This window comes from Vombatus ursinus, unplaced genomic scaffold, assembly GCF_900497805.2.
Source record: "Vombatus ursinus unplaced genomic scaffold, bare-nosed wombat genome assembly UNPS02014489.1, whole genome shotgun sequence".
NCBI classification, from domain to species: Eukaryota; Metazoa; Chordata; class Mammalia; order Diprotodontia; family Vombatidae; genus Vombatus; species Vombatus ursinus.
Window position 1 is genome coordinate 290,709 of NW_020954267.1, and position 24,622 is coordinate 315,330.

General features: G+C 42.0%; 1 protein-coding gene across 1 annotated transcript in view; it reads left to right on the forward strand.

The window, feature by feature from the left end:
- The window catches only part of EIF2AK3 (eukaryotic translation initiation factor 2 alpha kinase 3), a 70,810-nt gene that overhangs the window by 25,559 nt on the left and 20,629 nt on the right, over positions 1-24,622 (forward strand). The window contains exons 3-11 of the mRNA XM_027861175.1: positions 9,349-9,543; positions 11,058-11,188; positions 13,184-13,418; positions 13,628-13,790; positions 15,416-15,556; positions 15,977-16,099; positions 17,153-17,373; positions 17,883-17,995; positions 22,124-22,246. Of these exons, the coding sequence (XP_027716976.1) occupies positions 9,364-9,543; positions 11,058-11,188; positions 13,184-13,418; positions 13,628-13,790; positions 15,416-15,556; positions 15,977-16,099; positions 17,153-17,373; positions 17,883-17,995; positions 22,124-22,246 (1,430 nt within the window). The 5' untranslated portion in view covers positions 9,349-9,363. The remainder of the gene's footprint in view (positions 1-9,348; positions 9,544-11,057; positions 11,189-13,183; positions 13,419-13,627; positions 13,791-15,415; positions 15,557-15,976; positions 16,100-17,152; positions 17,374-17,882; positions 17,996-22,123; positions 22,247-24,622) is intronic.

Sequence of the window (24,622 nt, forward strand, 5' to 3'; positions counted from 1 at the left end):
TCAGTCAGAACAGGTGAGTGATTTTTTTTTTTCCACCTTTGTTAAGCAGCATGTTTGGAGGAGTGTAGGGAAAGAATGACAGGAGTGATCCAAGGCTGAGGCTTGGCTGGGTGTTACTGATAATATGTTAAGGGGACTAGGGATTCGAGAGAGAAGGACAGCGTAGAGCTGGGCTGGTTCACGAAGAGGTCCAGATGAGGAGGAGAGGAGAGAGAGGCCAGTGCAGGGGACATGGCCTGAGAGAGAACTGAGGGGCACAAGGGATTGGAGGTCACTTGTGGGCCAAGAGTAGGATTTGGCAAAAAGAAGGCGGGGGAGAGGTGGAAGTGGGCTACTATGATCAGATAAAGGCATTTCAGAATTCTTGAACGTGAAGGTGGGTCGTTTGTGGGACATCCAAGGTCCAGGGTGTGCCAGTCTTCCTGTGAGGCTAAAGTGGGTGGAGAAGCAGTTCATAGGAGGTAAGTAAGTTGGGGAACTGAGTGGTTAGGGAATTTGAGAGAGAGTCTCTGTACATGTTGAAGTCCCCTAATATGAGGGCGGGCATTGAGGAGAGAAAAATTGTGAGCCAGGTCCCGAACTCATCAAGAAAGGAAGGAGCTGTGTAGACAGCAGCTACCAGGAGTTTGGGTGGTAGATATGAATTACATGAACACCAAAGGAGAAGAGGTTGCTGGGCGAGGAAGGTAGGGGGAGAACCTGGAAGTGGCAATGGGCAGCAGGCCCTTCCAACTCTCCTGCCTAACCAGTGAACCAAGGGGAGTGAGGGAAGATGCAGCCAGCACCAGAAAGTACTGGAAGCCAAATAATCCTGTTATATCTTTGCATTTTATTTCCATGCCAGGTAACCTGTAGTTACTTTGGGGTGGAAGACTTTGAGACAATTACATGTGCTCCGTGTCTGAGTGCTGGGTTTGCCGGTAGTTGCTGTTAGGATTCTTGTAAGAGCTAAAAGGCAGGTGGTATTTGAGAATGTCCATTTTCATACTGAAAGTGAGGGGAAAACAGGCAAGTGGGGGAAAAGTCCACGTTTTCATTCAAGTAAAGTAAGTTCATATTTATATTTAGTAGTGTTCATCTGTCTTCTGATACAGTAACTGGTACCTACTTTCTGTGTGGCGTCCCTTGCTGTCCCTCGCTCCATCTGCATGTTCATTTGGAACACCCGACCCCAGCATGAGTTCCCCTTTGCTGAAGCCAAAGTGAAGACCGTGAATTTCCCTAGTAACACGTTCCACTTATCTTCATTATGCCTTTTGATTTGCTCAGAAATAGAGGGTGAAATACTTCGCTTAGCTAGTTGGTGACTGTTCAGATAGAGATTTTTCTGATTGGATGTTGGCATCTGTGTTTCTGACCAATGTGGCAAATTTTAATTTTTATAAAAAGAAAAAAGAGTAGTGACAATGCATTCTTTTTTTGGACAAAAAACAGACGTTAACATTGAAAAATATGGCTAATGGGAAAAACAAATCAGTCAACAATTAGGGGACATATTGCTGAGCAGTGAATTGGAACAAATAGCTACTTACCATCTGACAGAGCAGTGGAATGTATAAAATGCATCTCTGTAACCTACATTTTATCTCCCAAGAGATTTCAGCTGACTCTCTGGATGACTCATTCCTTGGCTTAGGAGGTGAGGTAATGCTTTTGTGAGGGGGTGATGTCATCTCCCTACCTGAAGTGCATACTGATGCTGTTTCCTGTAGCTTTCCAGGAAAAGCACCATCTGGGTTCACAGCTGGAATTGGAAAGAAAACTCATTCTTTACATTATATAAGTGGTGGCAAATATTAGCAGACGTGTAAGCCTAATCAAAAGCACCTAATAAAAGAATAGCAGGTCAGAAGGAGGTCTTTAAAATCCCAAAGTAAATAATTGCATAGCCTTATATAAGATGAATCAGAAATGCAGTCTTTTTCTTGGGACATATTCTGAGTTATCTATACTGACAAATAGCTGCCACTTCTCTAAAAGGACAATTCTGAGGAAGTTTTAAAATTTTTTGATTTATCAGTGAGATCAGTATTTTTAGAACCTTTGTATTTTACCTTTCCCTCTGGCTCAAATCTGGTTAGGTCTATTCCTGATAGCCCTGTAGAATGGAGGATAAGTAAAAATTCTCTTTAATTTTAGAAGAATATGGTCAGATCAAAGGAAAATAGCATCTTGGCTTGATGGAGGAAATTGTTACTCTCACCTTATTTTTCTACCTGGTAGTCTATTCTCACTGAATCCCTTCCTGTTGAGCATGGTCTTACTCAGGAATCAAAGTGATCTATAGATATATTCTACTTATTTAGGAAACACTTGAAAGTTTTAGGAGAACTGAACAAAAATGGATTTTCTTTCCAGCTACTCTACCCTTTACTCCTTCCTTTCTTGTTTAATAATACTCATTTTTTTCCTTCCATGTTAAAGAATTATATATGAGACTATGAGACTAATTTAAATACCTATCATTAAATTCTGGTGACAGTGTTTTAACATAAAAATATATAGACATGGATATAAAAATAAGAGATTACATATAAGTTAGGGGACATTCAAGTATCTGCTTTGTGAGTTTGGGCAAGCCCCGTCATCACTCTCAGTCTTTCTTCAGCTGTAGAAACAGGGATAATTCCTCCCCTACCTACCTTACAGGGCCATTGGGAAGACCAGTGAAATAATGGATATAAAAATTCTTTATAAATTGTAAAGCACTATAAACATGTAAATTATTGTTTGCTGACAGTATATGTATTGTAACATGAGAGCAATATAGGAGATTCTAATGGAAAAAATCACACACTACAGTAGGCTGTGGGCTGATCTCCCTAAGTATCCAAACATGAAGGTGGATGTTCTCCACAATATGTGACCTGTGGTCTTTGAAAAGAAAATGGACATAAGAAAAGAATGTGAAGAGCGAAGGAGTGATATAAGCTTTAGTAAAAGTTGGGGGGGGGGAGTGGCTGGTGGCCTTTGGATATTACTAAAAAACAAAGGAGAGGAATGAGGGATAGTCGAAGATCTTAAAGTCATCAGAATGGACAGAAGTGCTGTACTTAATGATATTTTCTGGGTTCAGCTGCTTATAGCCGTGTGTGTGTGTAGATAAGTATGCTAATAATAATACTAACACTATGAGCCAGCATTGATGAGCACTTTGAGGTTTGCAAAGCTTTTCACAACAACCCTAGGAGACAGGTGACTTGCCCAGGTCACTCAGCTAAAGTTAAGACAAGATTCCAATTCATTTCTTCCTCCTATGAGTCTGGTTCTCTATGCGCTTTCCAGCCTGTTCATACAGGCAGACTTCTGGTGTTAAATGAGTATATTGACCCTAAGTACTATAGGACTACAGAACAGGGAGAGATAGCTTCAGGGAAGATTTTCATGGAAAAGGTGGCACTTGATTAAGCCTTAAGGGGTGGGTAGGATTTTGACAGGTAGAGTAGTGGGGAGTGAGAGGGAGATATTCTGGGCAGACAGTATGGCCTGAGGAAAGGCATGAAAGTATACGTATAAGATATGTTTAGGAAATTAAGAATAGTCCAGTTTGGTTGGAGTATAGGTTGAGTGTAAGGGAAAAGTTAATTCCTCTCTCTAGGAGGTAAGCTTCTTGAGGGCAAGGCCTATTTCACTTTTGTGTTTGTACTATGGAGCCTAGCACAGTGGGGCACACAGGTTCCCTCCCCTCCCAGAGACCCTTCCCATGTGACCAATAAGACTTTTTCAAGAGGAAAAAAAAAGTCAGCATAACTGATTGATACATTGAGAAAGACTGTGTCATGTGCCACATGTCACACCTGTGGACCTCCACCCTCCACAAAGGGGGAATGTGGGGGTGTCCTCTCATCTCTCTTCATTCGGGTGCTGCTTGATCTTTATATTTTTGCTGTATTTACTTTTGATTTTTGGGTGTATAGTTGTTCTTTCCATTGACATTGTTGTAGTCACTGTGTATCTTGTGTTCTTGGCTCTGCCGTCTTCACTCCACATATCCGTTCATGCAGATCTCTCCTTGCTTCTCTGGTGTCATAACACCCATCATTTCAGATAGCACAATGATATTCCATTACGTTCATGGACCATGGCACACACTCTTAATAAGTACCTGTTGACCGATTGATCCTGCAGTGAATTAGGAGGGGTTCTGTTAGACACAGGGGGACAGTAAGAGATGACAGTTAGTAGCCTAAGAGGGAGAGAAGAAGTGAGAAACTATAGAAAACAGAAGCAAGAATTCAAAAAAGTATAATAGTCTGGCCCATTATTTCTTGTGACAATGATGGTAGTAAAGCACAGTATAATTAATTGATGTGGTACTGCTGAAAGAGCACTATCTTTGGAGTCAGGGAACCTGGGTTCAAATCCTGCCTTTGACAGTACCTGTGTGGCCTTGGGACTCTTTTCTCATTTTTAAAATAAGGGAGTTGGACTAGATGGTGTCTGAATCCTTTCTAGTTCAAGTTTTAGAATTCTTTGTTTCTAATGAAGGCTCAGAGTTATGAAGAAAAGATGTGATCCGTTTTAGAAAGATTTTCACTGGAGAAAACAAAAACAATTTTAAAGGGATGAAGCATGAAAGAGGAAAACTTTCTACTACAGTAACTTATATTTAGTAATACCTTATGGTTTCAGAGTGAGGTGTGGTAGTAAAAATACTGGACTTGGAGTCAGGAGCCTTGGGTTTGACTTCTGGCTTACACCAGCTGCCTGACACGAGCTAGTAAATCTAGAAAATGGAGATAGTAGTATTTGCTCTGCCCTACCTCAGTGTTATTGTGAGGGGAGTTCTTTTTAATTTCAAAAGGAATATATGAAGTGAGATGTTGTAATGCATATGACTGAGTTTAATTCACCCCAGTCCTGTGAAGTAGGTAATGCGTTATCCCTGTTTTATGGATGAGTAAACTGAGGCTTAGGTTGACATTTCACTAGGCTCATGTAGCTAATAAGTGGCTGAGTAAGGAGCCAAACTTAGGGCGAATTACTATAAATCTTTCTACTACACCATGAAGAGCTTAGATTAGAAAATCCAGTTATATAGATACCTCAGTGGTATTGTAGTACTCAAAATGGACTTTTCTTTCTTAGTCTGAAGGAGATGTGAAGATGATCTTCCTTCTCTGATAAGTCTATGCACACCAAAGCTTTGCTTTGCAGCCAACCCAGACAGGAACCTTGACCCTGCTTCCTTTTCCACTTGTTGCCAGGCTCCTGGGAAGGCCCTGTGGTTTCATGGAATGAAGGCTGGTCTTGGAGTCGGCAGAGATGTGGCTTCTGCTCCAGGGTTTGGTGCTTACTCTGAGACCTTGAGCAAGTCTTTTCATCTCTGAGCTTTGGTTCTTCATCTGTGATGAGGGAATAATCATGCTTGCAGCACCTGCGTCACAAGTCGTGGCTTCAGAGACTTTCTTCTTCCCCCTCTTCTTTTTTCCTCTCAACCTCGAGAAATCTGTTGAACCACTTTGTCATTTCAAAGGTCCCTAGTTACCTTATCACCAGATCCTGCCTCTGCCCTCTTTCCTTTCCTGCTTTCTTCAGTGGCTTCTCTTCCTTCTCCTGCCCCCTCAATTTGGCAAACTGAGTTTCTGTCCTTGACCCTCTCTTCTTCTCTCTTCACTTTTCCTTCGTGGCCTTATCTCCCTCCATGGTGCCACTGATCACCTTCTTGTAAAACAAAAAATTTGTATGTCTAGCTTAGTTCGGTTAGGCTCCCTATGTTCAGAAATGTGTAAGTGTTCAAAAGAAAACACAGCTATCTCCTAAGTTTGTTCTCACTGCCGCACTCACTGCTTGGTTATGTATCCCCAGCTGTGCATCTTGTCACCTCAAACTCACTGTATCCAAAACCAAAACCAGATAATCTCAGAGGCCCTCCAGTCCAAGCTGCACCTGAACAGAAATCTCCCTCTACATCATGCCCCAAAATGGTCAAACAGCCTCCATCTGAAGGCTTCAGGGAGCCTCCACCTTGAGAGGCAGGGCTTCCCACTTGTGAGTAAATGGAATCGTTAAGAAATTCTCAGTGACATCAAGCCTCTGCCTCTCTGTCCTTTTCACCCATTACTCCTGGTTCTCCCTTGTAAGGCCAAATAGAACAAGCCATATCCCTCTCCCACGTAAGTCCTTCAAACATCTGATGACAGCCATGACGCCATCACTGAACTCTTCTCCGTGTTACACAGTCTCAGTACACAGACCTGATCTTTCTGGGGCAAGGTCACAAGGCCCCTCATCAGTCACTTAATCTCGTGGCCTTCATCTGGCTGCCGGCCAGCTTGTTAATGGTCTTCTTCTGATTTATTCCTTCAGATTGAGTATAATCATTATCATCATCATCATCATCATCACAATTTAGTTGTTGTTCAGTTGTTTCAGTCATGTCTGACTCATCGTGACCCCATTTGGGTTTTGTTTTTTCTTTGGCAGAGATACTGAAGTGGTTTGCCATTTCCTTCCCCAGCTCATTTTACAGATAAGGAAACTGAGACAAAGAAGGTTAAGTGACTTGCCCAGCGTCACACAGCTGGGAAGTATCTGACACCAGCTTCCTGACTCCAGACCCAGCATTCTATCCACTGTGCCACTTAGCTGCCAATAATATGAATAGCTGGCATTTACGTAGTGCCTACTGTGCCAGGTACTATGTGCTAAGCTCTTTACAAATATTATCTCTTTTGATTCTCAAAACAACCCTGAGAGATCGGTGCTATTATTATCTCCATTTTACAGTTGAGGAAACTGAGGCAGACAGATTATGTCACTTGATGAGAATCATCCAGTAAGCAAGTGGCTGAGATAGGATTTGAACTGAGTCTTTCTGTCTCAAGGCCGAACTTTCTGTTCACGGTGCCCCCCGGGGTCCCTCCAGAAGAGTCACACATTTTGAAGGAACACATGAAGCCACAGCCCTAAAGACAGGACAACTGGAGACAAATCAAGGATCAGAGTTTTCCTGGAAAAACAAACCCATGGTAAATAAGTAAACCTGATAAAAATACAACGATAAATGATAAAATAAAAACAACTAAAATGATTAAAAAACCATGAATACCACACTGCAAGGGGGAGTCCAACATGATGGTGACCTCTTGTGCGCTGGACACTAGGCATCTCTTCCTGCAGCTTGGGATTGCGTTAGCTTTTTGTTGGCTGCCCCTCAGAAGTGGGCCTGGAGAGGCTTCCTTTTCTGAGTGTGCATGGCCGTTTGTCTGGCATGTGGAGTAGGACTTCCTTTTTGGGTGAGTTGGATTACGTCACATCAGCTTCCCTGATTCTGTGATTTGTCAGCCAGTTGACTCCCATTGAGTGATAGTCCACTCAAAGGCCATGATCTTTACTAGGCAAACAGCTGTCTAGATTTGTACTTGTGAAGCTGATTTTCTTTAACCCAGGTAGAAGACTCAGGCTTATCTTCATTTGATTTCATCTTGGTAGATCCGATCAGCTTCTTCTAATCTGTCTGTCAAGATCTCTTGGATCTTGACTTTGTCATCTAACATGTTGGCTCCCTTTTTTGTAACTTAAGAGTCTTTGAGTCACTTGAAGGCCTCAGGGGGAAGCCAATGTATGTCCAAGCTGGGCCTTGATCCCAGGCCTTCTTAGTTTCGAGGCCAGCTCTCTGTCCACTCTTGCCTTGCTGCCTCTGAAGAAGCACTTAATAAGGGGCAGCTCGGTGGCACAATGGATAGAGCTGTGGGCTTGGAGTCAGAAGGACCTGAGTTGAAATCCGGCCTCAGACGCTTGACACTTACTAGCTGTGTGACCCTGGGCAAGTCACTTTACCCCAATTGCCTCACCAAAAAAAAAAAAGAAAGAAAAAAGAAGCACTTAATAAATGTTTATTGAATCTCATCTGCCTGTCGCAGCAATTGGTCAGGAGCCCAGCAAATGTTTGATACTCTCTGATGAGAGGAGTACAGGATTCATGCTCAGGGCGCCCATCTCCATGCGACACCTTCTATCAGTGTAAATTATGGACATTTAGTGCTTAAGGATTACAAAGACCTTTCCCACAGCTAGCACCTTTGATTCTCATAGTTATGCCAGGAAGTAGATGAAATTATCACTCTTTTATAGATGAGGAAATTGAGGTCCCCAGAGGTTTTTGTGACTTGCCGAAGTTCTCAGAGCTCATAAATGCAGAGGGGAAACCCTGGCCTTGGAGCTGCAAGTCGAGCGCCTGGGCCTTGGACCAAACTGCCTCTGTTTCTGATGCAGATGACTGCCTGTTGTCTGGCCTTTCTGCTGACTGACAGAAGCTGCTTCAGAAACCATCCTGTTTCCTACAGAAGGTTCTCTTTTGATCATGTGAAACCTAATAAGCATAATGCTTCAAAAATAAATGCAGCTGTAGAGTTCTTTTGTACTCAGTTTCACCAAAAAGGTCCAGTGTAAAGGGACTCTAGGTTCACAGGGCTCTTCATCTATTAATAATGTTTTATTTGTGGATGTGATGCTTTCTGTTTCTAAAGTGAGATAAACTACATTTTTCTGTTGAATTTGTTGGCTTCCCTTTGCAATTATGAAAAAAGAAATCAGAATCTTAGGCATTAGCAGTGCTTCTGACCGTGTAGTGCCCAGGTGTGGGAACATGAGGGGCCACGTGTTGTCTGTGTTTGGAACACTCTTCAGCTGAGCCAGGTGAAGAAGACAGTGCCTGGCTTTCCTTCGAGTGTTAAAAAAGAGAAGCAAGCAGCCCCCCGCTCCAAACTTCGTTGTGAACTTGAAAGTAGTTTCTAAGGAGTAGTAACAATTAATTCTGGAATAGACTGACTACCTTTTGTGACTAAATTTTATTTTCTGTTGGATCTTATTTAGGAGAAATTGCATAAGCAATGCAATTCCGTCTGTAATCCTTCCTTGTTTAATAACTACTTACACGTGCTAACTTGGTATTATGTTGTTTGCTAAATGAAGAAAGATCACTCAAGTTATTAATTTTAATTAAAACATCTTTGAGTGGCTTTTGATTTTGTTTGTTTGGTTTTTTTTTTTTTGGATGGCGCAGGAGGGTGGCACTTACCATATGGATCTGAAGATAGGCTATATGTTTTTCCCCAAATCAGGTTTTATAAAGCCTAAGTGACTTTTTAGCGTATGCATATACATTTTTTTTCTTTGAAAGGTATTTTAAGGCCATGACCTATATTCAAGAGTAGCCTATCCTTGGATCAATCCCATAATTGCCTACTGTAATGATGGTTTTGGAATGAAATGCATAGATAGCCTCTATTTAATTTTCCTAATGTCCATGCCCATAGTTTGATGTTTTGTCAAAACGACCCAAGTCTCAGCTAATGGCCTTGTTTTAAACTGCCTGACTTTTAAAAAGTAATGTTACTATTTTAGGTATTTGGGAATAAAATGATCATTCCTTCCCTGGATGGAGACCTCTTCCAGTGGGACCGAGAACGGGAAAGCATGGAAGCAGTTCCTTTCACAGTGGAGTCTCTGCTTGAGTCTTCGTATAAATTTGGAGATGATGTTGTTTTGGTTGGAGGAAAGTCTCTTACCACGTATGGGCTCAGTGCACACAGTGGAAAGGTGAGTGAATAGATGTGATCTCTGTTTTGGGGATAGGGAAGGAAAGATGGCACCAAAGGATGTAGTACTGAGGAAATGATGAAGAAGTGATACTTGAGGGCTATTGTTCTATATTCTTCTTTTGAAGAATTCAGAGTGCTTTCATGTATACTTTTATTATGTAAGTTCTCATTTACTCTAGCAAACAAGCGAAACTTAACAAAAGTAATCCATTATCTTGCAGACCAAGAACAATGACCTAGGGACTGGGGCTGGAAGTAGAAATTAGAACATCTGTGGCAGTAAGAGTTGATTGGAAAGATTTAAAGGACTTAAAACTCAACTTCTCCTCCTTAATTCTAACTATGAGGTCTGTAAATCACAATATGCTGTGGGTGGACTTAGGATGACACTTACTAGAAGAGTTAAGTCCAATGAGTACACGCCAAAGAATCCATATCTGAGGATGTTTTCACATGCATTTCATTTTTGACTTTGTGAGAAGGCAGAAGTATCTCCTTGCTGTGCCCTCCCCCTTTCCCAACCAATGCACCTGGGTGAGGTTGTTAAGGTAACATGATGTCACCTCAAGAAGGTCTCCTGCCCTGGGAGTCAGAAGGTCTCCTTCCCTCCTGTGCTGCACTCCTTGACCACTCTAAGGTCACCTCATCTTTCTTGAGTCTGAATTTTCTTACTTGCGGAATGAGGGAGCAGGATAGACTAGTTAGGGCTCCTTAAACTTTTTCCATTCTCAACCCCTTCAGCATGTGGGGTCATGACCCACAGTATAAGAAGCACTGGACTAGATGATTTCTTTGGACCTTTCCAAATCTAAGAATCCTCAGCTTTGTGATTCTAGGTGCTACTACATAAACTGGTACCAGAGCAGGGTTATTTTTTGGGTGGTTTTCATTTAGTGCCTGCTAAGATTCCTTCTTTGCAAAAATTTGGAGACATTTTTAAGCTGTTACAAAAGGTGTCTGACAACACCACCAAACACTGGTGTTATAAATATCATTCTTGGGACTTGTTTTTTACTGACATGGCAATATCCCCTAACTTACCGAGGGCCTGTTTCTGTGAAAGAAGCATATGAAGAATTACAGGGAGTGCCAAATGAAGTAACTGGTCTGAAAGCATGTTGTAAAACTGTTATTGAAAAAGCAGCATAGTAGGGAGTAGAAAGCTGGACTGGCATTCAAGAAGACCTGAGTTCAAATCCCCCCTCAGACACTGACTCGGTGTGATTCTGGGAAGGCCACTTCTTCTCTGAGTCTCAATTTTCTCATTTTTGAAAAGAGGATGATAATAATAAACCCTGTCTCACAGGATCATTATGAGGATTACGCTAAATAGTATTGGTAAAGTGCTTTGCAAACCTTCAAACACTATCTATTTGGGTTTTTGTTACTGTTATTATCACTTAGTTTTTTTTTTTTCTAATTCCAAGAATTACATTACTTTCTCTATTCTCTTGTTATTTGTATCTTTTGGATATTAGTGCCTTATTGTTTTTGTTGCTTACTACTTCTCAGGTGAAGTATATTTGTTCATCCATGGGCTGTCGCCGATGGGATGATGAGGAGTTAGAGCAAGAAGACATTCTCCTTCTGCATCGAACGCAGAAAACGGTCCGGGCTGTTGGACCACGGAGCGGCCATGAGAAGTGCGTATTCATAGGAAGTATTTTGTTACTATTCAGAATTTTGTGTAAGACCAGGAGTCATACATTTCTTCTTAGAGGTTTGACTTGCCAAGTGCTAGTAGAGAGTGGCCCAAGGACTGTATCTAGCACACCAATGGAGGTGTCGTCTCAGTAATGCAGATATAGCTTCTGGTGATGCAGATCACAACTGTCCATGCCTGCCTGTTCTGGCCTGTTCTCCTCCAAGTCTTCTCAGGCATTATCCCCCTCAATTGTGAAGGGCTGTCTTCAAGTCTGCTCGACCTTGTAAGGATATTGAGGAATGTGGAGGCTATCCATTGGTTGGGGCTCACTCTTGCCACACAACCAGCCCACCTTGTAGATCATACATTGCTTTGGTGCCATCTTTTTATGCCATTTTCTCATAATTCTGTGTAATATGTTACCTCTTGCTTAACCCCACTATGTACCTCTCCATTACGATTGGAATGGGGCTCAGCTGCTGTTGCTCAAGCAGTTCTATAATCTGCATTCATTCAGCAATATTCTTCCAGCAGAGGGGTTACACATGTGATCCTATGTTTCTAGGAGAAGCCTGTGATCCTTAAAATAAACTTTGTACTTTCCCAAAGGCAATCCAGACCACTCTCTTTCTGTTCAGTTCTGGGCTTAACTCATTGTCTGTTGCAGCCTGTCTAAGACATAAAAGTTGATGGATGGCCTTTATAGGTTGAGTGTCCTTTTGCATGTCATAACATGGACAATAGACACTTTTCTTCCGTTGGTTTTTTTTTTTTTCTTTGGTACGAATAATTACTGAACTCTGGAGTGATCATGGATCTCACTCAGGAGGCTCTGCAGTATCCAGTACTTGGTAACAATTAGCACCATATCATATGCAAGGAAGAGCATCTAGAGGACCTCTCTGTGACCTCATCATGGAATCCACACTGCACATCCTCTATCACAACACTGGCCACACCTTTGGCTTGTGCTATGCCCCTCCTTGATCTTTCTGTTCTGAAGGTCACCAAAGTTATTTCTCTTGTTGTGTCTTTTAAGGAATCTTATGTAGTTTTGACATGTGCATGTAGACACGTTTTTGAAGGAGAGCACTTGAAGGAGTGCTGAGTCACATAATTCAGCCAGGGCTTCACCAGCAGGAAGCTGTTATGTCTTAAGATCCATTCTCTAAATGTAGTCTGTACTAGGAGTCACGTAGTCGGATGACTCATTTTCCAGCCCAGCTATTTTATAGCTGAGTGACAGAGAATACCTTGTCAATATTTAAATTATTTTTCTACTCCTGGGACATTACATAAACAGATGACCTTCAGTGACTTTTTAAATATTGAAAAACTAAAACAGTATCTTGAAAGAGCCAGTATTATTGTTTTATTGGGATAGGTAGGTTCAGAAACTCAATGTCTGAGTCATAGACACATAGGTTTTAAAGTTAGATGAGGACCTTGGAGGTCATCTGGTCCAACTCATTTTACAGGTGAGGAAGCTGAAGCCTGGATAAAGTTAATGACTTATACAGGTTTACACAGGTGCTGAATAAGAGAGCTAGGATTCACATCTAGGTCCTTTGACTCCAAATCCAGGACTGGATTTTTAAAATAGAGAGATGGCAGATTGCAGGTGGCTTGGTTCTAGCGTCATCTATACAGTTACTTTACTGTGTTCTGCTTCTATAAAACCATTCTGAATCTGGGTTAGAATGTTTGGGTGGAAAGAGCATCAATGTCTGAAACCCACACATATTCAAAATGTTCTGCTCAAAATGTAAAGTGTTAAGTCATCTTCATAATAGAGCGATGTTTTAAAAGCTCTTGTGCACCCTCTACTGACATAAGTCAGCACGACAGTATGTTCAAGTACTGAGACAAAATTGGTGTGATTCCTTTCGTCAAAACTTAAAGCTTTGGTATGTGTTTCTTTAAGCTAGAAAAGTGGTATGCTTAGTTTTGTTATTTAAATGTAATTTCTAAAATGTGTCTTTGTAAATTTAAGGTGGAATTTCAGTGTTGGCCACTTTGAACTGCGCTACGTTCCAGAGATGGAAACTAGAGCCGGATTTATTGAAAGTAATTTTAAATCCAGTGTTAAAAAAGGAGAGTCTAAAATCATTTCAGATGTGGAGGAACAGGAAGCTGCCCTGCAGGACACTGTGATAAAGGTCTCCGTCACCGACTGGAAGGTTCTAGCCTTTAGCAAGAAGGGCGGACATCTGGAGTGGGAGTATCAGGTACTACAGAGGCAGAGTTAGAATTGCCGGGTGTCGGTGGGGTTTGCAGGGCTTACTCTGGCGGGATGAAGAGACACCATCCTTTGGGTGTGGGGGTTCTCCTGGCACTGAGTTCCTTCTGTAATTCCGATTACATACAATTGCATGAATTAGGTGCACAGATGGCCACTTGGATGGTAAAGTCCAACTCTAACCTTCTCTTTGTTCAGTTTTGCACTCCAATTGCTTCGGCCTGGTTGGTTAAAGATGGGAAAGTCATTCCAATTAGTCTGTTTGACGATACAAGTTACTCATCTGAAAGTGAAATTCTAGAAGATGAAGAAGACATTGTGGAAGCTGCCCGAGGAGCCACTGAGAACAGTGTCTATTTAGGTAAGGGAGAGTATGTCCTTTATCGTAGGGATTGTGGGCCTGAAGACCTGGGCTTTTCTTATTTCATTTTGACTTCAGACGTTCGTAGAGTAAGGCTGAGTGGAAGTCATCATTTTTGCAGTTCCTGGTTAACCTCCAAGTCTTAGGTTGGTCACTATAAACGCTGCTTTCATTTAGTATCCTGACTCCCATTCTGATATGGTCACTTAATATCTCCCTTGTGAGAGGGAGGGGGAATGATGGGAAGGGACTGTCTTGTCTAAATTTTGTTTGCCTGGGGACCTATACCAAAGAAGCTTAGTAAATGTAGGATCCACATTCATGTTTTCTAACCATTTATTCAGCCATGAATTTGAAGAAAATGCTAGTCTTCTTATGGCCAGTGAAAGACTTGAGTTTTTAATATGGTGCTTTTCACAAATGCAGTAATTATCATTTAAAAAATATTCATGAAAATTATTTTCTAAACTTCCTCTCCCATAATTACTCCAGCAGTCTCAAAAAAGGATCAGTACTTGAAAATAAAATGTCACCTTCTACTTGCCTGCTGCTAAATAGCACTGGAGGAAATAGTGTGACCACACTGGGTCTACTGGCTGGTGGGGCCCCCTGAGTTGTGTCATAGCATTACTTTATGTTTGCTTTAATCTCTATCACAATACCCACAGTGGTGTTTCAGATGCTTTCTTCTTTGCTCGTCTCATGTATGACCCGTCATTCCCCCTCCCTCTTAGATGATTCTTGTCTTCCAAGAGTTTGTAATCTGAAACATGGGTCAGTACCTTTGACAAGCCAACATTTGGAGGGAGCATTACTTAGGAAATCTATGTAACATTTTGTTCAGATTAGAGCAAAGTGGGGGGGGAAGGATGAAATTCCCTTTGATTATTTGCTATGTAGTGTAATTTCTCTTCTGGTGAGATTAAATTCAGTTTGACAAACATTTACCAAGCCCCTTCTCCGTGCAGGGTGCTAGCTGGCAGGTTACAGAGACAAAATCAAATAGTCCTCACCCTCATGAGGGGATATAGCATGTATGCAAGTAACTGATTACACACATAGACACATTCAAGAGTGAAACCACAATAGATTATGACTTGAGAAATCCAAAAACAGCTTCCGTCTTTATCTTTTGGTTGAACGTTTGTAGATAAGACCTATAATATACATCTCAGTGCCCAAAGGAGCAAAATACAAATTTATTTATGTTTTAGATTCAGTTGTGATCATCAGCCAAGGTCCATAAGAAGTAGTATTTTCTTTTTTTTGTTTGTTTGTTTTTTTGTTTTGGGGTTTTTTTTTTTTTTTTTTTTTTTTGGCCAGGCAATGGGGTTAAGTGACTTGCCCAGGGTCACGTAGCTAATAAGTGTTATATGTCTGAGGCCGGATTTAACCTCAGGTCCTCCTGAATCCAGGGCTGGTGCTCTATCCACGGCGCCACCTAGCTGCCCCTAGTATTTTTTAGTATCATCAGAATAATTTATTAGCCAAACTTGAGTTCTTTCTGGCCTACGTTGTTTGTCTTTGAAAAGAGGATTCTAGCATATCATTCATGGGAGAAGAGCTAAAAAATAACCCTCTTTCTCGTTGTTGGTGGGATCATTGTTGTCTGGTTTACCCTTTAGGGATGTACAGAGGTCAGCTGTACCTGCAGTCATCAGTCAGGATTTCAGAAAAGTTTCCTACGAACCCAAAGGCTTTGGAATCTGTCAATAATGAAAATGCAATTATTCCTTTGCCCACAATCAAATGGAAGCCCTTAATTCGTAAGTAATAAAACATTTACCCTATTGTACAGTTTTAAGATTCTCATAAGTCCTAGTCATTACCACCTTTGCCGTGGCTGTTTAGGCATTTTATAAATTTAAGACTCTCTGTATGATACTGAAAGATCAAGTTTTACTGATGAACCAGAGGGCTAAATGTTCACCTTCTTTACAAACAGATTTTAATGGTAAAGTGCAGATTACAACTTTTTTATGTCGTACAGACAACTGTTTCTATACTGAATGTTATGGTTCATAAAATATGCTTTAACATGCTGCTCTTCACCATTAATAATTATGAAGTATTCAGGACAAAAACTGCATTTTCTCAGCAAAAACCTATTTAGAATACTTAACTATGAAGGAGTTTTCATTCACGTCATCACATATGATTGAGACTTTTTCCCCTTCTATTTGTAGATTCTCCTTCTAGGACTCCTGTCTTGGTGGGCTCTGATGAATTTGACAAATGTCTTAGTAATGACAAGTTTTCTCATGAAGAATATAGTAATGGTGCACTTTCCATTTTGCAGTATCCGTATGGTAAGTGTGAATAACAGAAAAAAATGAGAATTGGTGGATAATTGTCCGATTATCATATAGTATTACTATAAAGGCAGATAAAGGAGATACAAAGAAGTTTTGGAGGTAGAGCAGTGGGGGGGGTGTTTTTTCTTGAACATAAGTTTAGCTTATGTAGCATGATTTTTTTCGTTGGGTCCTGTAATTTTATTGATGTAGGGAACTCCTGAGTAGAATACGCATGCTGATGTAGATCAGCAGATATCAGTGACATCTAGTTTCTGAGGCCCTAAGGCACTAAGAAGTTATGTATTCAACACACGTCAGCCAGCTCGCTGTATCCTCCACCATGCTGCCTCAGAATAAAGAAGATCAGTTGTAGAGGTGGGAGGGGCATCAGAGGTCAGCTTTTTTGTCCTGTTTCAGAACATGAGTCCCCTAGAAAAGTCCCAGACAAGTGGTCTTTCTTATGCTCGTGTGGGTTTTGGAAGACACACAGTGAAAGGGAGCCCACCAGGAGCTGACAGGATGGCCGTGGGCTTGATTATCAGGTTATAGTCTGGTGAGAAGTTGGATGGAGGACGGTGAGCTGCTAAGGCATAGAAATAGTTGTGTTTTTCTTTACCAAAACTGATAAAAAGGAAAGTGTTCCGGGTTAAGTATTTTAGGATGTTGTGTGTTGGTGTTTCAACAGTGCCTAAAAGAAATAATGATTTGTCCACTTTGATGTGCTAGGATTCCATGGTAGAATCAATTTAATGTACAGGTTACTTACCAATGAAGGAAACTTCAGGGGAAGCTCATCTTTGGCAAAGTCTTAAATGAACCAAACGGGAGTGAGCTGGACTGTTTGAGTTTATTTAGACCTGCCAAAAAAGGATTCGGTGCTAACTGGATAGACCTTTAGCTTCAACTAAATACTCAGTTGTAGATGAGCTGCTTGCAGGCAGACTTAAAACAGAAAGATAAAATGAGTTCATTTCATCTTTTTTTATCTCTAACTTATTACAAGTGATTTTTCAGTTAATCTTTGTGTACAAATTTCTTTCTTTCTTTCTTTTTTTTTTTTTAAAGATAATGGCTATTATTTACCATACTACAAGAGAGACAGGAACAAACGGAGCACGCAGATCACTGTGAGATTTTTCGACAATATCAATTATAACAAAAATACCCGGAAGAAGGACCCTGTCCTCCTTCTGCACTGGTGGAAAGAGATAGTCGCGACCATCCTGTTTTGCATTATAGCAACAACTTTTATTGTGCGCCGGCTGTTCCACCCGAATCCTCATAGAGTAAGTAATTTTAACGGGATTTATTTGAAAGTTTTATGGATATAGAAAACCTGTACAGATTTTCTTTATCCCTCCTTTTTATATTCACTTTGGTGTCATAGAGTTTTAGATCTTATACTTAAGACGATGAAAACTGGAAACAGTAATTGGCTTTTATATCATTGGAAGCATTTCTCTTCATTGACAGCATATAATGATTTTTCAAGCATTAGCCACACCAGTTGTGCTGCAGATACATCTGGCACCTCTGTAATTAATGTTTTTATTATATTGGCATGGCCCTCTAATGAGCAGTGAAGATCTCTCTAAGTCATTTGCTTACCTTTATTTCTGTGAGGGGTGTTTTGTAGTTATATAAATCTTATTTATGTCTTAGTAGGTTAACTCATATATTTGGTACATTTCATAGTTATTTTGGATGGTGTTGTTTTTCTTATTGTTGATTACTGGCTTTTAGTAGTACCATATGGAAATGCTGATGGGACAACTCTTTTTTTCATCAATATCAGCAAAGGAAGGAATCTGAAACTCAGTGTCAGACTGATAATAAGTATGAGTCCGTAAGTGGTGAGGGGAGTGACAGTAGCTGGGCGGACTCCAAGTCCTCTGGATATACATCAAGGTAAGAGTCCAGTGTCACAATGTTAAAGATACATGTTTGTCTGATATGATGAGAGCCCACTATATCTGAGAAGAAATGATAATGAAACCTAGCATAACTTAACTTCTGTGCTCAGTTATCAACCACTTAAATTTGTATCTGTTTTCGCTAGATTATTGGATAGCCTTTAGCCTTTACTTGTTGTTTGGAACATAATGTTTATCCTCTCAAGCTGCTTAATCTTTTAAGAACTATTTGTTTTTCCTGATGTTGTGTGTGGGAAATAAGAAGTGAGAAAGTGAGAGGACTTTCACAGATGGAAATTGAACATTTGGCACAGTAGATGAGGTAGGGGGAGAAAACTGCCTCCTGGGTCAGAGTATGTAGTGAAAACCTTTCATTTCTCACACAAAGAACCTGAAGGATGCACAGGTAGGAAGTAGCCTGGTTTGGGCCCAGCGCCTCCTGATGCAAAAGCCAAGGTTCCCTCCACTCTGCAGGTTGTCTCCTAACCAAGGAAACAGAGTAGATACCTTTGTAGAAGGTGGTGAAGTAAGGGCAGCTAGGTGGTGCAGTGGATAGAGCATCAGCCCTGAAGTCAGGACTTGTTCTGACCCGGAGTTCAAATCTGGCCTCAGACACTTGGCACTTACTAGCTGTGTGATCCTGAGCAAGTCACTTAACCACATTGCCTTGCCAAAAACAAACAAAACCAAAAAAGGAAGTGGTGAAGTTACATTCAGAGGAAGGTGCACTGGCTATGCGGCTCCTGGGTTTGTCATTCAGCCTTTGATTTTTGGGGATAAAGGAGGTGGTGAAAACATGGATAATTGGAATTCTCAGGTAGAGCCGGCTTGGTGGTTGGGAAGGTGCTCAGTCAGCCAGTGAACTGCTCTCTTTGCCCATCTGTTCATTGTCTCATTGCTTCTTAGCATTTGGAATAGAGAAGGACAAGCAGAAGCTGAAAGTCCTGCCACCTTAGTATTTCAGGTTGGGATGAAAGTTACCATTAACATCTAAAATGAAGCCCTCAATCCCCACACATTCCGTTACCTCTTCATTCTAAATGTCTGGAAAGGCAGACTGGAGCTCAGCGGTGAAGGATTTTGTAGTTTCTGTTTTACCCTCAAGATAGGGAGCCACAGAAAGGACTTGAGCAGGAGAGTAGCTTATGGTTTTTGGAAGATGATGTTGGCAGCTGAGTTGAAGTGCTTTGGAGATGCGGGGTGAAAAGTCAGGAGAATGTGGCAGTAGTGGAGGCAAGAGCTGACAAAGTTCTGGATGAGGGTGATACGGGGGTCTTGGTGGACCATAGTATGAGTCAGCAATGTGATGTGGCAGCCAAAAAACCTAATACAAGCCCAGATTACATGAAGAAAGGCCTTCATTGCTGCAAATAGTGGTGAGAGTCCCACTGCATTCTACCCTTATCAGACCTCCCCTGGAATAGTATATTTGGTTCTGGGCCAGGACATTGGTACCCAGAGGAGGGCGATCAGCGTGGTGAAGGGCCTTGAGTCGGTGATGTAGGAAGACAGTTTAAGGGAAGAGAAGGCTTTGGGGGGATGACAGTTATGTTCAAGTATTTCCCAGGCTCTCCTTTAATGAGGGGAATCAGACTTGTTCTCTTTGACCCCAGAAGTTGAAAAGAGGCCTACAGAGACTGGACATCAAGAAGAGCTGTCCCAGAGCAGAATGGGCTGCCGTCCAAGGGAGTAGCTTCTCCCTCTCTGGAGGTCTTCAGGCAGAGGCTGGGTGACTGCTTGTCAGGTCCATTATAACGGTCCTTTGGTGTATGGGTTGGACTGGAAGGGACCACTGACATCCCTTCCAGCTCCAGTTCTGTGATTCCACGGCTGTGTCCGAGGTTGTGAACCTACATCGATTAAAATTATGGTGGTGTTTTCAAGAGAAATAGGAAAGTGTAGAGGAGGGAAGGGTCTGGGGGAAAGATAGTGAGCTTCTTTTTGGAGGTGATGAGTGTGTCATACCTATGGGAAATATAGTGGTGAAGTATAACAGATAAGGAGTGACACAGGCCTGAAACTCAAGATACAACATAGTCTGAGACTGGATGTATACAGGTGGAAGTCATCCATGTAGAGGTAATGATGGCGCCATGAGAGTGGATGGTAGAAAAGGCCCAGGATAGAGCACTGGGAGCACAGCACTAAGGGGTGGGAGACAGAAGATGATCCAGTAAAGGAGACAGAAGGAAGAGTCAGACAATTAGGTGGAGAATCCAGGGTGGTCTGCAGAGCCAAAAGCTGTGCACAGAGAGATCCCAGAGCATCGTAACTTGTGACTGAGAAAAGGCCATCAGATTTGAGAACAGTTGAGCTCATTAGTAAACTTTTCTTGTGTCTGGACTCTGGTGAAAATGTGAATTCTGAAGTAGCTCCTCAGTCAAGCAATCATCAAATAAGAGGTTAGAGAAATGAGGGGTCTGAATGAGTAACTGTGGAATCATTGAACGTTTGATAGTGGGTTGGGAGGAGGCTGGTTTGCAATATGTGGACCTTTATAATAGTCATAATCCCCTTAAGTAAAAGGTGATAATTATCTGTTTTCATAAGATGGACAATGTCTGTGTAGTGGGCTGTCTTTCCTATCACGTCCTCCATTAACAGGATAGTGACTGAATGCTGCTTTTTTTTTTTTTCAGAGGTAAGGATGGATTTGTAGGGAGGGACACATCTCTTTCATCTGTCCCTTTGTGTCCAGGAACTCACATTTTGAGTTTAACTAGTTCCAGTGAGGGAAGCAGATGATGACTGTAACGCCTTTTTTTATATGCTCATAGAGAGTTGAATCTATTGTTTGTCCTCATCAGGACCATGTTCTAGCCGGCTGAATTAACCGTCTGAGCTGATATGTAAAGGTTGTAGATGAGAGAATCCTGAGAGTTGGAGGGGACTTTAGAGGACATCTTGTCCAGTGCTCTCCCACCATATGCAATAATCCCTTCTGGCAGTGTTGTGTAGGACTGGTAATTAGAAAGATCATCTGCTAAAAATAATTCTGATATAATGGAATGAAATCCAGTTTAGGTCTATGTACCAAGACAAAGAAGGAGACAATGCTACTGACAAACTGTCTCGTTTAAAGCAGCAGTGAGAGTCGGGAGTACAAGTGTGTAGAGAGCTGAGGAATTTGTGTTTGTGCTCTGGATGATAGGACAGAAGAGCACAGATGAGGATTACTGGACATTACTAGAAGGAGAAATTATTCCCAGTGAAATAGAAGCTTGTTTTCCGATTCCCAAAGAAGACAGAAAAGCATTTGCTTTCTAAAGAGACAGTAAAGGGCACTGGACAACTAGGATGTGTGTTTTTGTAGCTTTGGAAGTTAGATAGTAATGACGGGCCGTATTGATGTCATGCTTCGTCATTTATAAAATGCATCAGTACACAGATCACTTTCTATCTGTGGGCCCTTGGGCAAGTCAATTCACATTTTGTTTCCATATCTATGAGATGAAGGGGGAGAGCTGATTTATAAAATCCCTTTTTTGCTCAATAGCATCAATCTTATCTTCCTGACCAAAACTGATTTAAAGTTTTTGACACAGAAGACAACAAGGGGGTGTAAAACTTAGAGTCATGATGACAATTCTTTATCCTTTTCATCGTCACATGGAGGTGACCCTGGGTTTCCAAAGGCTAAGCCAGCAGAGAGGCATGCCTCTGGCAGGGCCCCCTAGAAACCTCCAACTGTGAGCTCAGTGATGGAGCACACTTAAGTTGTTCAGGGCCAGCTTTAAGGTGGAGAGGTTCATCATTGCCAGCCACAGCAACTCTCACGGACCATTCTAGAGAGGTTGCAATCTGCATTGGTGGAGGGAGTAAGTACCCACATCAGTGAAATTACAGATTCTTGAAATATTGAAGGTAACAAAAGATAACTAGTCTACCTTTCTCTTTCATGTGGGTAGCCTGAGTGAATTAAGTAGACCAAAGTGGTAGCTGTGTCTTTCTCTGTGGATAACAAAAACGTGATTGTGAAGTGAGGAGGATCACATATAGTGGGCATGACGAGTTCTCTTCAGCTTTTAGACTTCTTGTGGGTTATCTGCTAAAGATGTAGATTTGGGCTCTTTGTTCCTGCATTTTTAATATTTAAAATGTGTTATTAAAATTTCTTTTTCAGATATCTAACAGATTTTGAACCAATCCAGTGTATGGGTCGTGGAGGATTTGGAGTGGTCTTTGAAGCTAGAAACAAAGTTGATGATTGCAATTATGCCATCAAAAGAATCCGTCTTCCCAATAGGTAATGAATCTTGACTCTATAATAAAGTTTAGGGCTCGTTCTTTGTGATAAAACCTTATGTGAGGTAGTGTCAGATTGCCTTGAAGGCAACATAGCATTCTTGTTTGAGGCTAGTAATCTGCATCATCAGTTCTTTATTGAGCTCTTCTAATAAGCCAGGTACTGGGAAGATATGTAGAAAATGGGCATTATTATCTAGAAACCAGTATTAGAAGGGATTGTCACCAAAAAGCTCCATCCTCATCCTTCTGGATCGCTCTGCCACTCACCTTCTCTGATACGCTCCTCCCTGGATTATATCATGGCCTTCTCTCCTGGTTCTCCTGCTTCTTGTCACACTGTTCCTTCTCAGACTGCTTTGTTGCATCTTCATCCATGTCATTTCTGCTAACTGGGGTTGGCCCTCAGGGCTCTGTCCTCAGCCTCTTCTCTTTTCTCTTTGTGCTCTCTCACCATCTCCCGTGGGTTTAATTATCATCTCTACGCAGATGATTCCTAGATCTATTTATACAGCCCAGTTCTCTCCGGAGCCTGAGTCCCACATTACCAGCTGCCTTTTGGACATTTCAAGTTAGGTGACTCCCAGATATCTCCAGCTCCATATGGTTGTTCTTCAAAATGTCCTCACGTCCAGGGCCACCACCATATTTCTGATCACCCAGCTTTACAACCTCAGTGCCGCCGTCAGCTCCTACCCCTCACTCGCCTCATCTAGCCAGTCAGTGACCAGATCTTGCTTTTTCTACCTCTACAACATCTCTTGTCTATGTCCCCTTCTCACTCACACACACAGCTACTATCCTAGCTCAATTCCTGCTTATCTCTGGACCACTCCTGCGTCAGCCTTCTCCTTGGTCTACCCGACTCAAGTCTCTGCCCCGACCCAGTCCATTTTCCACATTGTTGCCTATGTGATTTTCCTAAAGCAGGGGTCTGACAGTGTCCTCTCTCTACCCAGCAAACTCCTGTTATCTATAGGACTAAATAAAATCTCCTCAATTTGGCATGTGGAGCTTGGCACTGCCTGCCCTGCCGTATTTTGTACACACTCCTCTCTTCCAGCCCTCTGCCATATTGGCCTTCTTGCTGTTCTTCTCACACAATGCTTCAGCGCCTACCCTGTGCCTTTGCATTCGCTGTCCCCCACACCCTAAGTGTTCTGACCTTTAGAGTGCCAGATCTACACATCATGCCCCAGTCTGTCCCTTGAGATTTGTCCCAATATTGCCAATTTGACATTTGATATCACCAAGACATTTTAAATTCAGCTGTCTAAAACTGAACTCACCATCTTATTCCATACTTCTCTGTTTCTGTCAAAAGCACCACCATCTTTCCAGTATCTCAGGTCTGTAACTTAGCATTAATCTCTCCTCTTCTCTCTGTCACTCATCTCACATATCCACTCAGTTCCCCAATCTTGTCCTTTCTATCCACAGCTTCTCAACCATCCAACCCTTTCTTCCAGCTCGCCCAGCTTCCACCTTAGCTCAGTCCCTCATCACTTCTCACCTGTGTTATTGCAACAGCCTCCTCATTGGTCTCCTGAATTGTCCTGGGGTACAGTGACCATGTGACTGTCCCACTCCACCAACTCCAGTGGCTTCCTGTCGCCTCTAGAATACAGTGTGTACTCTTCTGTGTAGCCTTTAAGGCCCTATAGAGTATGCCTCAGTTCACCTTTCCAGCTCCACTGGATATTATTCCCCCTTCTGCATTCTGTGATCCAGCCAAACGGGCTTTCTTTCTGGTCCTTAGGGCTCATTACACTACATCTCTTGTCTCCTTGCCTTTGCATTGGCTTCCCCGTGCCTAAAATGCATGACCTCCTTACTTCTGACTCATAGAATTCCTCTTTTTCTTTAAAATGCACCTCAAGGGGCAGCTAGGTGGTATAGTGGGGGCAGCGAGGTGGTACAGTGGATAGAGCACCAGGCCTGAAGTCAGGAAGACCTGAGTTCAAATCCAGCCTCAGACACATAACACTTACTAGCTGTGTGACCCTGGGTGAGTCACTTAACCCCATTGTCTAGCCAAAAAAACAAACAAAAATAAAAAAAAAAATTAAAATGCTCCTCAAGTACCATTCAATCCAAACCAATAAACATTAAGCACCTGCTTGTGCCAGATACCATTCTAAGGGTGGTGGATGCAATTAATAAAAAAGAAAGATGGTACCTGCCCCCAATGAACGTAAAATCTAAAGGGGACGACCACACAGAAAAGGAGGCAGGACAGCAGATGGAGGGGCAGGGAGGGATGGAGACCAGAGGGCATCTTATTGGCTGTAACTGACATGGGGGGAGGGGAGGGGTGGAGACCAGAGGGCATCTTATTGGCTGTAACTGACACCAGGCAGGGCAGCAGAGGGAGGGG